At 40.3% G+C, this 16251-nt stretch overlaps 2 protein-coding genes across 4 annotated transcripts; both read right to left on the bottom strand.

Annotated features, from left to right (window-relative positions):
- Positions 1–1269: 1269 nt before the first annotated feature.
- LOC111840768 (tubulin alpha chain) lies at positions 1270–5426 on the bottom strand. Of its 2 annotated transcripts, XM_072714865.1 has the most exons (4): positions 5369–5426; positions 3215–3437; positions 2598–2746; positions 1270–2498 (listed from the first exon to the last, which is right to left on the bottom strand). In XM_072714865.1, the coding sequence occupies exons 1-4, from the start codon at positions 5369–5371 to the stop codon at positions 1524–1526; spliced, it is 1350 nt and encodes a 449-aa protein (XP_072570966.1). In that variant the 5' UTR covers positions 5372–5426; the 3' UTR covers positions 1270–1523. The 2 variants fall into 2 exon arrangements, with proteins under 2 accessions (XP_072570966.1, XP_072570965.1); XM_072714864.1 differs by having other exon boundaries at positions 1270–2746.
- Positions 5427–7841: 2415 nt separating this feature from the next.
- Positions 7842–11242, bottom strand: LOC140592155 (tubulin alpha-1A chain-like). 2 transcript variants are annotated; one of them, XM_072714861.1, is made up of 4 exons: positions 11139–11241; positions 9620–9842; positions 9047–9195; positions 7846–8947 (listed from the first exon to the last, which is right to left on the bottom strand). In XM_072714861.1, exons 1-4 carry the CDS (start codon positions 11139–11141, stop codon positions 7967–7969), a joined length of 1356 nt encoding a protein of 451 aa, XP_072570962.1. In that variant the 5' UTR covers positions 11142–11241; the 3' UTR covers positions 7846–7966. The 2 variants fall into 2 exon arrangements, with proteins under 2 accessions (XP_072570960.1, XP_072570962.1); XM_072714859.1 differs by having other exon boundaries at positions 7842–9195; positions 11139–11242.
- Positions 11243–16251: the final 5009 nt, after the last annotated feature.

Here is a 16251-nt window from a genome sequence, read left to right as displayed (position 1 = left end):
TCATTTTGCAAGTTACTGGAATAGAGCTATTTGGAGAAGGTACGTCTAATGTGTTTTATTGTTACTTTGTCACTTTCCCAAACATTATATCAATACCAAGATATACATTATATCTTGTGGTTACGTGTCCTATTAAATCCAATAGGTATTAAGATGTTTATTAAATTGAGTTTATGTGTCATTCTCAGTTATGTAGGTGACAATGACTTTTTATTTTTGTTACTTTTGGCGGGATTACTCTCTGATTCTACGGGCTGAACAGTTTCTCGGCTGCACGGCTGCACGTTCACATTTCATACACGCGGCTGGTGTTAGATAGGCAGCAGCCCAAGACGGGAGGTCTTGCAGATAACAAGCGGCCCTCAAACGGCTGTTTTCAGTAGCTGTTTATGTGAACTCGCGTTGCTTGCAGTTTTTAGGCAGAGCGGCATTTAGCCCCACCCTTACTTTCCAACTGTAAACAGAGTTTAACAATCGCAATCTTTTTAAAAGAGTTTTTGTTTTAATGAAAGCCATTGTTTGGCAAGAATATTAAATATAGTTGTAGGCTACTTACATCACATTACCTAACTGGATTTGTAAATATAAGTGTAAAAAATAAGGAAAAGTTCGAGTATCGGTTTAGCTCTTATAATTATGGATATTTTAGGATGCCACATTCAGAGCTGAGTGGTAACTGCTTCCTAAGTTTTGATTTGCAGTTGCTGACTGAATTTTTGAAACGTATTATCTGTCTTTTTTGTTTATTTGTTTTGGTAACACCACACTATCTTAATGGTATGTTTTTCTGTATCAACTGCATTTTTGTCCAATATTAGCAAAGTTTCTTAGGATATACATTTTATTTATACTGCACTTTACATTATCGAAAATCTCAAAGTGCTTACAGAATCAAAAAGCAAAAGAAACAAAAAGGACTGGATAAAAAGGATAAAAACATGTATTCATAAAGCTCATTGTATTCACGCATATTTTGGATGGTACACAAGCTCAGAGGGCACAATATGCTCACACATCCAGGAAAGGGTGTTCAGTTCCCTCCTCTGTGTATGTTTTGTATGACTTCCCTATGCTTTGTTCGGGTTTCCTTCCGCAGACCACAGCTATACACCCATGTCATCCATAGGATGCTTGTGTGTCTGTGTTTGTGCCCTGAAATGCAGTGGGGTCCCATCTCAAGTCTGCCCCTGCCTTGGATAGATGAACCCCCAAGTTTCACTCTAATACATGTTTATAAACAAACAAACAAACATATAAAAATGACCAATAAACAGTTTGACTTAACTTTATTTAGCATTTTTAAAAAGACATTTAGCTTTGGTGATTAATATCTTTGAGCTTAAAATAAATATGACAATATGATGTTTTATTGGCATTTACAGCAGTATTTTCTTTCTCATTGTAAATATAAGGAATGTTAGTGTTAGGTGAATGTAGGAATTGCTGATTTAAAATTCTGTCCTGGAACAGGAAATCAGAGAATGCTTCAGGTGTGGGGGGCTCGGATAATTTGTTTCCTGTCATTACTCTTCTCCTTCTTCATCTTCATCCCCCACGCTGTCGGTGCCGACCTCTTCATAGTCCTTCTCCAGGGCTGCCATGTCTTCACGGGCTTCAGAAAACTCTCCCTCCTCCATACCCTCTCCCACATACCAGTGGACAAAGGCTCTCTTGGCGTACATCAGGTCAAACTTGTGGTCCAGGCGAGCCCAGGCCTCAGCGATGGCGGTGGTGTTGCTCAGCATGCAAACAGCCCTCTGAACCTTGGCCAGGTCTCCTCCAGGAACCACAGTGGGTGGCTGGTAGTTGATACCCACTTTAAAGCCAGTAGGACACCAGTCCACAAACTGGATGGTGCGCTTGGTCTTGATAGTGGCAATGGCTGAGTTGACATCTTTGGGAACCACGTCTCCACGGTACAGCAGACAGCAGGCCATGTACTTGCCGTGACGGGGGTCACACTTCACCATCTGATTGGCTGGCTCAAAGCAGGCATTGGTGATATCTGCAACAGAAAGCTGCTCGTGGTAAGCCTTCTCAGCAGAGATCACTGGGGCATAGGTAGCCAGAGGAAAGTGGATACGGGGATAAGGCACCAAATTGGTCTGGAACTCTGTCAGGTCCACATTCAAGGCTCCATCAAAGCGCAGTGAGGCTGTAATGGAGGAGACAATCTGGCCAATAAGCCTGTTGAGGTTGGTGTATGTTGGGCGCTCGATGTCCAGATTTCTGCGGCAGATATCATAGATGGCTTCATTGTCCACCATGAAGGCACAGTCAGAGTGCTCCAGGGTGGTGTGGGTGGTCAGGATGGAGTTGTAGGGCTCAACCACAGCTGTGGACACTTGAGGAGCTGGATAGACAGCAAACTCCAGCTTGGATTTCTTTCCATAGTCAACTGAGAGGCGTTCCATCAGGAGGGAGGTGAAGCCAGAGCCAGTACCCCCACCAAAACTGTGGAAGATGAGGAAACCTTGGAGGCCGGTGCACTGGTCAGCCTGAGGGAGACAGGGAGAAGGTTTCATGTAAAGTGATAAAATGTTATATAGCAAAATGTCTGTTAAGAAATTACAGTGAAATCCCAATGAAGTCCATACCAGCTTGCGTGTCCTGTCCAGCACCAGGTCGATGATCTCCTTGCCGATGGTGTAGTGCCCGCGGGCATAGTTGTTGGCAGCATCTTCTTTGCCTGTGATGAGCTGCTCAGGATGAAACAGCTGCCGATAAGTACCTGTGCGTACCTCATCTGGAAAGAAGCATAGCATCAGTTCATGCTATTGAGCAAAGTGAAACAGGGAAAAAGTTTTGTACAAATTAAACCTGGTAAGTATTATTTTTATGTATTTATAAACAGAGTTGGGTTATTCAGGTCCAGAGATTTTGTTTCAACCAACCAGGGTCACAGTCACAGTCACAGAGTACTCAACTGGTTGGTTGAAACAAAATCCTGGTCTGGACTTTTACTCTCTGTACCTGAATTACCCAACTCTGTTTATAAAAACAGAGATAAAATTTTATTCAGAATAAACTATGTGGTACAGGGCCCTTCGTTCAATTTATATTTGAGTGTTTGTGTTGTTAGACTGGTTTATGTGCCATAGGCTAAAGGTTTCATAGTGAATGTCCATGAATGATCTTAAATTAGACAATCCTGTAGATTTTCTGAGGAGAGATTATGTTTTTATTTTGTAATCCAATGTACCCTCTTTCTTACCAATGACAGTAGGTTCCAGGTCCACAAATACAGCACGGGGGACATGTTTCCCAGCTCCTGTTTCACTAAAAAAAGTGTTGAAGGAGTCGTCTCCTCCCCCGATGGTCTTGTCACTGGGCATTTGTCCATCGGGTTGGATACCATGTTCCAGGCAGTACAGTTCCCAGCATGCATTGCCCATCTGGGCACCAGCTTGGCCAACGTGCATGGAAATGCATTCACGCTGAAAACAAGGAAGAATGCCATTTAATTCACAGAAGTTTTTACTGTTTAGCAGTTTTTATCAAAAGTGATGTACAACAGAGAAATCAGGGACAGTCAGTCCCTGGAGCAACTGCGGTTAAGGGCCTCGTTCAGGGGCCCAATGCTGAAATCATTCAGCTGACCATGGGGACTCAACCAGTGCCCTTCTGATCGTGGGCAAGATTGTAGCTTGCAGAGCCAGAGACTGAAATATATTAATATCAAGGTAAAACAAATATCGCCTCTTCTAACCATAGTACTTAAAGTTACAGGATAGAAATAATAATTTATGTTTGATAATATATGCACCCTGAATGAAAAGAAGCACGTACATGGCAGGGTGGCTGAGCTATCTGCTAGGAGGCTAAAGCTAAATGCTCCCTTGTTCGCCAGTGGAATGTGCTGAGCTTGCACAGGATGAAAAGTAGCATAAATTACTTCAAAACAATGAAGTAATAAATGTAGAGAAAGTAATAACAAACGGAAGTGCACTGAGCGGAAGCGCGCAGTGAATGATGTCATACATGGTCCTGAGGAGGACTTTTAGGAAGCTTTGATTTAAGCATATCTCCAGAAAGGTCATTAGTAAAAGTATTTTCTAAACAAACAACTTGCTATTCTACTTCTACCCGCACCAGTTCTAATTAATACATCTGATTATTAATTCTAGGTGTCCTATCTTAATTTAGTCTGAATAAATGTAATTATGCTACATTCATATGAGTATTTGGCCCAGTTAGGCTTTACCTCATGAAAACTGAAAGAGTACAGCAACGAACAACAAACATGGAAGCCATCCATCTCCAGCTCTTCTCTTGACAGGGCTACTGGGCAGCCTGAGCCTGTACCAGGCAGCACCGGGCACAAGGCATAGGCACACCCTATACAGGATGCCAGTCCATCACAGGACACACACTCCCTCACTATGGCTATTTCCAGTGTCCAGTTAGCCTCACTGCATCTCTTTGAACTGTGGAAGGACAGCGGAGTACCTGAGGGAACCCCACACAACATGTACTGCACACGTATACAGAGTGAGGCAGGAAATCCAGATGAGCCATATTCCTTCCTAATGTAGATATGGATGCTTCAACCTGCTCAGTTGTGTGTTGCAGAGGATATTTCCTTCATTGACTAAGTTCTGTAGATCTGCCCCACGCAGCCACAGAGATGTAAGCAGCATAGCGGGATATTGAGAAACAACATGTGCTAGGGCGAGATGTGCCTGTGGAGGGCAGCACTGCACCACTGCATCTCATCCAGTGTTTCTCAAACCAGTACTCGGGGACCCCCTGACAGTCCACATTTTTGCTCTCTCCCCAGTTCCCTGGGAGTTGGGCGGGAGCAGAAATGTGGAACGTTTGGGGTCCCCGAGGACTGGTTTGAGGAACACTGGTCAAATTGACTCTGATCTCTGATTACACCTCTCAGAGCAGACAGGCTTTTCAATCCCAGTGATTAGTTCCTGCCCCAGAAGCCACATATTGACTCATTATCTTCCAAAGACATAATTTAGTAGCAAGTTGTGTATTAACTAAATGGCTTTTTCACTGCCTGGAGATTTCCCTGGCACCTAGCCCACAGGCTCCAGAGGTTCTCGATCACGCTGGAGTCCGACCCTCCCCCATCTAGGCAATTTAAGTATACCGTAACAGGGTTCCACAAGTCATACTGCCTCTAGCTACCGTCAGGTAGTTGTATAAACTAGCTAAAATATTGGTTCATTGCTCTACGCATGGATATTTAAAAACTAACCAATTGAATTGAAATTAATGTGAATGTAAGAGAAATCTACACAGCAAAACAATGTTTTAACTCACGTTTAAAAGGCTATTTTGTTATTATCATAACTAAATTGATAAAAGCGACAAACAGACACATTTCAAATGCGCATCAAATGTCAGCACTCACCATTTTAGTGGATATTCCTTCAAACCGATGCTGAGGATTCGGGATGTGAAGGCAGGAATGCGGGAGGAGGGGCTGAGGCTGCACTTTTATAGTGGGAGGGATGACGGGGCAGGAAGCTGATTTGCCGATGGCTGGAGCAGTGGTGTTGTGGGCTGTCCTCAGTGTAACCAACCCCCTGTGCTTCCTGTGTCAAAGATGTTAGGCTCCGAGAGCCTGCACACATTGCCTTGGGAACACATAAATATAGCCAACAATTATATGCACATGCACACTTTATAATTTAATACCCTCTCACAGCATGACAACACAAGTTAGACGTTACATTTCTCTGTATGAATAGGTGCAAACGAAACGATTGGATCGGTTCCTGCATTTCAAGGATCCTGCCCTGTGGGGGTTGAGGGAAACAATAGTGTGAGTTTACACCACCTGTGAGGAAAACAAAGGCTGGATATTACAGACAAGCCAAAAGGAATCAAAGAGTAACAATGCCTCAGTGTAAAGCTTCAATCACATTGTTTCTACAGTGTAACTTCGTATATCCTGTTTATATGTTTCTTGAGACAAAATGACGTACATATTGTATTAATATCCATTGGTATAAGGATCTAAAATATCATTTTTAGGTGAGCAGATTTTTTGTGGTGAGAATACATATATTTTTGTTGAACTATATTTCCATGAGAATACTGTATGTGCTCCTCTTCTAATAAACATAAATAAAGGTCTGCAAGTTCAACAAGGCCTACTGATCCCCAAAATCACCATCAGACTCTGGCTGTACTAGGGCCAGTTTTTTCATTGGTCAGGTTTAGGTCGGGTTCAGGCTTAGTTTGTGTTTATAGCGCTAAGGGGGACTCTGTAATTGCAGCGGTGCCTGCAGAAAGTTTGGACGGGGTGTCCATCAGGGAAGAGCGTACGTTTGGTAACAGCACTGATAGGGACCAATCAGCCCCAACCCCCTGTAAAAACACACAGAACTCCCACAAAATGGGTCGGGACACGTTCCCACCACCCATCCTTAAATCTACGCCATTGCCATAAGTGGCCAATTATGTTTATAAGGGTGTCTGCATAGCACAGTGTCTCTTCTGTGGTTCTGCTTAGAAATTAAAATAAGCCATATTTCTTTTTTATTATTTCGATTATCATCTTTACGTGGGGTGGTGAAAGAGGTGGCCTTATATTTACACCTCTGTGTAAAAGGCGTTAGCAAAGTGGACATGGAAATAAAAACAAAATTGATAAGTTTGAGCTTTTGACCCTCCAGAATAGTTCAGGGAAATCAGGGGAAGCAGAAGGAAATTTTACTATAAAAATGCTTGAATTATTATTCTTTAAAGTTGACAAAGATTTAGAGCAGGGGTTCACAATGTCCAGACTGCGGTCTGGACACAGACTGATTCACATGTTAATCCAGAACCAGCTGATAAATCACCTTATGAATCAATATGGTTAATGTGAAAAGGCTTGATGTGGTTTGAAGTTCAAAAATCCAGTGTAGAACAGCCAAATTTCAAGAATTTTCTAATGTCATTTTTCTCATCTCAACAAGAAGTGTGTGCATCCTGATTTGCTCAAATTAATAGTAGCTTTTTTATTTTCCCTATGCCTATAGACCTACATGTTATGAGGAGGGACTAGATGCTAATTATTTAGTTTTGCTTTTAAAATCACATGTGTGTATGACAGCATGACTGTGTGTTTATTGTGTGCCTGTGTGAATTTGCAGATTGGGTCGAGTTGGGCCTAAATATCAGTTCAGGAGGACAGCTGAGGCTCTGAGGTGATTTGTGGTGAAAGCACAGTGAATGACTCAAACAGAACTCGCTGCTGCTTCCCTCCAACATTCCAGATCTCTTTACGGACAGTCCTGTGATGTCACTGTTTACATTGCCGCAGTTCAGCTTTTGGTTGCTGTTGTTTACCTACAGTCGGGGGTCTAGGGAGGTAATTGGATAGCGGAAATGTGGCAGGAAATGTGGCCTTTCCTAATTGTTCCAAAATTGACCACTGTGCTTATATTTTTTTACAGACTTTGCTCTATGCAGAGCATTAACCTCTAAATCCCTGAAAAAAAATAAAGTGCTCAAAAATAATGGCTCCAAATGTTATTTGTCAAGAGAAGAGCTGATTTAATTAGATTATGAGAAATTACTAGATGTTTGGAGAATCACATTATATTCATGTTTGTAAGTGAAAAGAGCTGTTTCACACAGGGCTGGAGAGAATGGACACTTTATTTGGGGTATCGGTTTATCAAACAGAGAGGTACAAAAAAAGACACTCCTTTAATCTTTAGTATAATGCAAATATGCTGGGGAAAAACATGCAAATTAAAATTTTAAAAATGCAAATGCAGAATTAAACAAAAAACTGGTAAAGAACATGTTGTTGAACACTCCAGAATTGTATTATTATTATTACTATTATTATTATTATTATTATTATTATTATTATTATTATCTAATTACATTTGGTTTAGTTTAAAATGCTGTACTCAAAAATTCCACATTAAAAAATGAATATTGCCAATGTTAATAAAATATTAAATGCTAGTAATATTATCAAATCAAACTTCCATATACATTTTATACTTTAATATTCCTCTCCCTCCTCTTCCCCTTCGTCCCCCACGCTGTCGGTGCCGACCTCTTCATAGTCCTTCTCCAGGGCTGCCATGTCTTCACGGGCTTCAGAAAACTCTCCCTCCTCCATACCCTCTCCCACATACCAGTGGACAAAGGCTCTCTTGGCGTACATCAGGTCAAACTTGTGGTCCAGGCGAGCCCAGGCCTCAGCGATGGCGGTGGTGTTGCTCAGCATGCACACAGCCCTCTGAACCTTGGCCAGGTCTCCTCCAGGAACCACAGTGGGTGGCTGGTAGTTGATACCCACTTTAAAGCCAGTAGGACACCAGTCCACAAACTGGATGGTGCGCTTGGTCTTGATAGTGGCAATGGCTGAGTTGACATCTTTGGGAACCACGTCTCCACGGTACAGCAGACAGCAGGCCATGTACTTGCCGTGACGGGGGTCACACTTCACCATCTGATTGGCTGGCTCAAAGCAGGCATTGGTGATCTCAGCCACTGACAGCTGCTCGTGGTAAGCCTTCTCAGCAGAGATCACTGGGGCATAGGTAGCCAGAGGAAAGTGGATACGGGGATAAGGCACCAAATTGGTCTGGAACTCTGTCAGGTCCACATTCAGGGCTCCATCAAAGCGCAGTGAGGCTGTAATGGAGGAGACAATCTGGCCAATAAGCCTGTTGAGGTTGGTGTATGTTGGGCGCTCGATGTCCAGATTTCTGCGGCAGATATCATAGATGGCTTCATTGTCCACCATGAAGGCACAGTCAGAGTGCTCCAGGGTGGTGTGGGTGGTCAGGATGGAGTTGTAGGGCTCAACCACAGCTGTGGACACTTGTGGAGCTGGATAGACAGCAAACTCCAGCTTGGATTTCTTTCCATAGTCAACTGAGAGGCGTTCCATCAGGAGGGAGGTGAAGCCAGAGCCAGTACCCCCACCAAAACTGTGGAAGATGAGGAAACCTTGGAGGCCGGTGCACTGGTCAGCCTGAGGGAGACAGGGAGAAGGTTTCATGTAAAGTGATAAAATGTTATATAGCAAAATGTCTGTTAAGAAATTACAGTGAAATCCCAATGAAGTCCATACCAGCTTGCGTGTCCTGTCCAGCACCAGGTCGATGATCTCCTTGCCGATGGTGTAGTGCCCGCGGGCATAGTTGTTGGCAGCATCTTCTTTGCCTGTGATGAGCTGCTCAGGATGAAACAGCTGCCGATAAGTACCTGTGCGTACCTCATCTGGAAAGAAGCATAGCATCAGTTCTTGCTATTGAGCAAAGTGAAACAGGGAAAATTATGTCAGTTTTGTACAAATTAAACCTGATAAGTACGTATTTATAAACAGAGTTGGGTAATTCAGCTCCAGAGAGTAAAAGTCCAGACTAGGATTTTGTTTCAACCAACCACTTTTACTCTCTGTACCTGAATTACCCAACTCTGTTTATAAAAATAGAGATAAAATTTTATTCAGAATAAACTATGTGGTACAGGGCCCTTCGTTCAATTTATATTTGAGTGTTTGTGTTGTTAGACTGGTTTATGTGCCATAGGCTAAAGGTTTCATAGTGAATGTCCATGAATGATCTTAAATTAGACAATCCTGTAGATCTTCTGAGGAGAGATTATGTTTTTATTTTGTAATCCAATGTACCCTCTTTCTTACCAATGACAGTAGGTTCTAGGTCCACAAATACAGCACGGGGGACATGTTTCCCGGCTCCCGTTTCACTAAAAAATGTGTTGAAGGAGTCGTCTCCTCCCCCGATGGTCTTGTCACTGGGCATTTGTCCATCGGGTTGGATACCATGCTCCAGGCAGTACAGTTCCCAGCATGCATTTCCAATCTGGGCTCCAGCCTGGCCTACGTGGACAGAGATGCACTCGCGCTAGAATGGGAGACAAAAGAAATCAACAAAAGTAGGACAACAGTCATTGTAGCCAGATAACCACATTACAAACTGTATTCTTATGCTCAATAAAACTGCGCCAAGAATGCATGTCTCTAAATCCAGCTTGAAACTGAATTTTATATTTAGTCAAATATTAATCAGGTCTTGATATGAAGTAGATGTTGGTGTTTATAAGATAAAAGTAATATTGGCATTTTAAAAATAATTTTCTCATTCTCTATCATTAAGGCCAGTGGTTTCTGGTCCAGGGCAAGCCTATGAGGATGAATTTTCCATGACACACCATTTTTTCCCTACTCAAAGTACCGATGTTTGCATCCTCATAAATATAGAGTATATTGCATCAGAATGCTAGGCTAAATGAAATCGTGTTTAACAAAACCAGACGTTTTATTAGGCTAGTTACAGTAACAAGACTGATTTAAGTGATATAACACTATAACACCTATACAGACCAGTTAATCTATGCCAAGTGTTTTTAAATCCTGTTTGAAAAATAAATATTAATTCAGCTGCTTAATTAAATTAAATTTTTAATTTTCAGAATTGCGATTGATTGCATATACAATCATATTTGCGATATCACCTAAAAATTATTTAATTGTATATATTTAGTATTTAAAGTATATTTTTAGAAGCTTGACAAGTATTGAAAATGCACTTAATAACTGGAAAGATCCTCATTTTATGGTATTAGCCTTCAATAAAATAAATATATAAAATGATATATTTTTTAATCTTTTGAGCTGTCTGGAATTTATTTTTAAATGAAATGAACCAAGTAACAAAGTTTCATTGTCTTTAGAGATCCCCACAGAATGCTTTGATTTTAGCTGTAAATTCTGGATGCCTGTGCCATGTCCAACCAAAACTCTCAGGAGAATTACAGCCTGGAAGAAATACTATAGGTTTCTATTGACCATCGTTGCTCATACTATTTTCCTATTTGGGTATCAAAATACTACATGTGTTAACACAATCAAATAAATAATAAGAGGTTACGACTTTAAAAATAATGTGGTAACTTTGACAAGCATAATGAAAACATTTTACAATGTTTCATTTATTTCATGAAATAGTTTGATAAGGCATTCCGTGTTAGAACAAAATTCCTTGGCACCCAGCCCTGATTCTGTAACCCCAATATAACCTATAGCCTTCTATTCATCCATTTACTTCACATCATTTACAGTTGGTTCCCTATATACATTCTCGTAAATGTTACGCTCCTATGATCATTTAACCTGAAAAGTTTCTGGAATATATCCTCACCATGTTACAGGTCTTCAAGCTGATGTCTGAGGTTTCAGTTTGGTTTGCAGTTCAGGGAACAGCTCTACGGACCAATTTTATATCTGTGGGTTTGCTAAGCAACAGCCGCCTTTGTTGTCAGTAACCAGGGGAGACAAACAAGCCAATATCCTTTTAGTGCTTTCAACTGATAAAAAAATAAATAAATAAAAAAGACAATTGAGATGAATTAAATGATACCCAGCATGACAAATAGCTTACCAATAAACACTGTAAAAAAACTAGAAAAACTATGACTATTAAAAACCTGTATAAAAAGTGTATACCTTACTAACCTTTACATGAAAGTATAAAGTTAAAGCTATAATATCTTTAAACCATCCTTTTCCCAGTCTTTTCCCTTACCGGGATCTGGATTTGAGTTTTTTTTTCTTTTCATTTTTGTTGTTGTTATAATTAATTTTAGTATAATAGAAACTAAATAGTTTCTAGACTTATTCTAAGTATAAAAGATTTTATAAGCTAGAACCTTACTGAATTATGAAGAGAGAGGTTATGTGTTGTTTGTGCTGTCCATCATTACTGTCTATGATATAAATTTAAGGATTCTCTCTCACCCTCATTAAATCTCCCCACACTCAGATGTCCTGACTGGTGTTATGTTGTACAGCCCCTGATACGGAAACCCCCCCCTTCCCCAATCTAATCCCCTATTCCATTCCCCATCACAGTGTGATTCTGTATGCCAACCCCATTAGAGTGATTTTCACATTCAATTTCTTGTATTCTAACAAATCTAAAACCTTTTTTTGCATATGGCTGAGCATGATTGATGTATTAATTGAATGAGTAACCTGTTTTTTATGCCTGAAGGTGAAGTTGCATGAATACACAAGGAACCTGATCCTATCCTGTGTGAGAACCTGAACAGGTTTCTGTTGGAGCTCATTGTGATGGAAACACAATGGCACTGTGGATTGCAATAGAACCTGGCTGTCTCACCATTGTCATGTGGGTGAGATACTCACATCAACTGTCTCTTGAAATTACACTGGTGTAAAGTTTCACTTTTTTTCATGCTATTTGTGTGTTCAGCTGCCAGTGTTTGTACTCCTAGGTGGGATTCTTGACAAGCTGAAATCACATGAGGGTCCAGACAGCATGTTGCTGCACCCTGTTTTTCACAGAAGCACATTCTGAAGTAGACTTAGGTTAGCTGTGCCCTTTGGGCAGAGAAACTCTAAAATATGGGTGTGTTGCAAATAAATGCCCCTGCAAATTCTGCCACAGACTTAAATGCACTTAAGTGCATTTTTCACTGCGTGCTCTGGAGGGCTATATTAAAGTCACGCACCTCTACACGACCAAACACACTATTGCAGTAATTAGAAATCCGAACGCAACAAAACTAACCAAAACAAAATCTTTTTCACATGTATCATATATTTAGAAACAAATGTTACAACCCACAATTCACAAATATTTCATATAAATATATAATAAATATAGAAAGCAATAGTATATAGAAATATACTACATACAAAGTATTTTATGTTTTTAAAAAATTTTTTATTAATGTGTCCTGTCCGGCAGCTTTCGCAAGCAGAATAATGGTCTGAATGCACTGCTGTGTCAGACGTATTTGCTTTACCATGAGGGGCTCTAGAAAATTTACTTCCTAATAAATATATGTGTGGTATCTTTTGATATACATCAAGATTGTAAGATTCACATTAATTTTTTTAAAAAACGAACCAACCTATTTGATGGTATCAGCTAAAGAGCCCTTATTTGCTGTGTCTTAAAATCCTTAGTCAGGAGCAGCTGAAGCAGATGGGATTTTGAGATTATTTTGTTTACCTTCATCTCCAAGATCATTTGCAAGTTATTTTCTTCTGTCGAACTGGGTGTATGGGGAAATTTTCAAAAAAGTCTTAAACAAAATCTATTCTGTTTTTAGTGATTTTTTCTTACTTCAATTGCTATGCTGGTACCTACAATTTTCTGTGCAGTCATGCAGGGTGAGTTTTCCAAGAGCAAGCAATCATCGTGTCCATGGCAACCATACAATCAATCAACCCCCATTTCTGCCAAAACACTTCGCAGCATTATGCATGCCAATAAACTTCTGAATACTGCACCTATGAACAGAGAAGAATAATTACCCTATTGGTAAGACACCTTTGGACTCTTTTTTAAAGGAAATGAAATATATATCCCTTCTGTCACTGCACTGATGAATATCTTGGCAATGATGTTACATTGAATGTAATTTTTAGACAATGCATTATTTGTGGAGACAAAATAGCATTGATCTTGCATCATATATTTCCCTCAGACTGCATGACCTACTGAACATCATACCAGAAACATTGCTCTTCTTTCTGGCCCTTCTCTGAAACTGTCACGTTCAGCAAATGGATTTTCTGTAGTGCAGGTAGATGGTAGATGGGGGTAGATGGGGGACTTGCTGGATTTCCGGAGGTGTTGCAGTTAAGGGTGTGGCTGGTGTCTCATATTTGTTTAGTGGTGAAAACAACCCTCTCAGAGTGAGACTTCACACTCACAGTGTGGGAGAGGAAGACAGAAAGGTGAAAAAAGCTGAATTCTGTGAAGATGTTTACCAGATACAATAGTACGACTGTACATCAATCATCATAATGAAATACCTCAGAAATTACTCTGCAAATTTTGGAAATCTTCCAGTGATTTTCATTGAGTAACCAGAGTAAGACAATTACAGTTCGCACACATTTTTTTTGTATGAAAATGGCAAAGATTAAGTCAAATCTAATGTTTAATTTCTTAATAAAAGAATTGAATTAAAAAAGCATGTCAATTACAAAAAAAAAATGTTTCTACATCTTAATCTGTCATACACATAACACTTCACACTTAAAATCCATAATGAAATTTAAAATGTTTATGGAGTTTGATATTCAGGGAGAATCCATTTGCTCTCGTTCTCCCTGGTCATCCACCTGCTCTGTTGCAGCTACTTCATAGTTCTTCTCCAGAGATACCATGCTGAGAGACCAGAGGCCTCTCCCTCCTCCATGGCCTCTCCCACAATCCAGGAAGGCAGCTAATCTTATAATGATGCACCTCAGCCTTAACACCTATAATTGTTGAAGACTGTGGCTGCATTGTTTGCAAAGGAACATGGTAATACTATGCAGTGATGTTTCTTGATTCTACGTATGACCTTCCCTGTTTCACTAAAAAAAGGCTTTATATTCCCTCATGGTCTTTTCCCTGAGTATCTACCCATTTAAATGAGATGAATTACATTTTAACTCTGTTATACTTTCCTGTTTAATCAATAAAACAATTAACGCAAAAGTTAAAATTCAGATGGTTGCAAAAACTTACCAAAGAACGCCTGTTAAACCATTTTATTTATTTGCATATTATCCTATACAAAAGGTAATTTGCGACTTTCTTCCGCATTTAGAATACCAGTGGACACCTAGGCAACTAATCCTGTTGTTGGAAACAGAATTAAGTGTTTTTATTAACAACACTGCCCTTGCAAAAAGGCATGTTCCACCCTAAACTTAATCCACCCTTCACGCTTCACTGGCATGTTGCCTTGTGGCCACAAAAGTTAGTGTTTAATTCTAACCCCAGGAACCAGCATGTTTTGCACATGGGGGAACAATCCATATCAAATCACCTGTTAAAACATGAAAAGTCACCTAAGCCTGAGAGTTTTATATAGCACAGTGGTTCTGCTTTTTGTCTTCAGGTTACGTCGTATTTTTGAATGCAAGACTTGCTTCCTCTCTGTTACTTGCATCCAAATCTCTTTCTACAACCTGTCTGCTTCCACCTCCTGTTATCTGGGTTTGGTTCAGTCCTGCTACTAAAGATGTTATTTTGCCACTTTGTTAGTCCCTCCGGGAAAGTCCCTTTTTTAAAAAAAAAAATCCTTTTTTTAACCTATTGACCCAAGCTCTGGTTACTCGACTGAAACAGATAAATCTGAAACTTCACTTTGTATAACCATACAAGAATCTGACGATAATGACAATAATGATATCGTATATAAAAAATTAAGTTTCAAATATATTACTTCTAAGTTGTTTTTTAAACTCATGGAGACTGTATTATATAACATTTAACTTTTGATTGACTAGGCTTAGTCAAAAGATTATTCTACACGCTATTAGTACCTTTCATAGGCTATGTAATTGAGATCTGATTGCGTTTTTTAATGTTGCCTTGCTATAACTTCACATTGCACCTTAATGTGTACATGTATATTTTCACTGGTCACTGGAGCTGGACTAGAATTCATTAATGGAGTCTGTATACTGTGTTCCACCCCATTTTTATGAGTCACACTGCCACCTTGTGGCCATTTTCAGTAGAGGCAACCCCAGTGGTCTGGAGCTTGGAGGGCACAGCACAGCTCGCTTAAACTGCTACGTGTAAACTGTAATGGATAAGCAACTACACTGCAGCAGCATCTCACGGCCGCATACAGACAGGCACTGACAGATCGCTGCACGTGAATACTGCCAGGAATAAAGAGCAGGAACCATGTCCTGTTGTTATGCAAACATCCTCCTGACCCTAAGGGGAACGCAGCTTCTGTGAGTGTTTGCTGCACAATGACAGTGCTGACTGACACCAGCCAGGTGGCACAATCACTCACACTTGTTAGCACATATTTTGTTTGCCCCTGTGAGTATTTCAGGTCACGGCTGTGTGCCACACTGAGTGCTTCTACCTAATGACCCTCGTTCCATGGCAGAACTTCCTTGTTTTTGAAAGAAAAGCATGTTTTTTGTTTATCAAAATAACATCAAATTGATCAAAAATACAATGTAGACATTGTTAATGTCGTAAATGATTATCATAACTGGTAAAAGGGATCTTGAAGTAGGAAGACTATTTCTCCATTTTGCAGCACCATGCCACACCCTGTGGACGGCACTTAATTGGAGCCAGTTTCGTCCTACAGCAGGACAATAACCCAAACACAGCTACCAACTGTGCAAGAACTATTTAGGGAAGAAGCAGTCAGCTGGAATTCTGTGTATAATGGGAGTAGCCAGCACAGTCACTGGATCTAGGAGCAGCTTGACCAAATTCCAAATAGTACATAAGAAGTGCCCGTCAAGCCAAT

Source organism: Paramormyrops kingsleyae, chromosome 1 (assembly GCF_048594095.1).
Source record: "Paramormyrops kingsleyae isolate MSU_618 chromosome 1, PKINGS_0.4, whole genome shotgun sequence".
Taxonomy (NCBI): Eukaryota; Metazoa; Chordata; class Actinopteri; order Osteoglossiformes; family Mormyridae; genus Paramormyrops; species Paramormyrops kingsleyae.
Note: the sequence above shows the minus strand (reverse complement) of the source record. Positions and strands in the feature narration are given on the sequence as shown.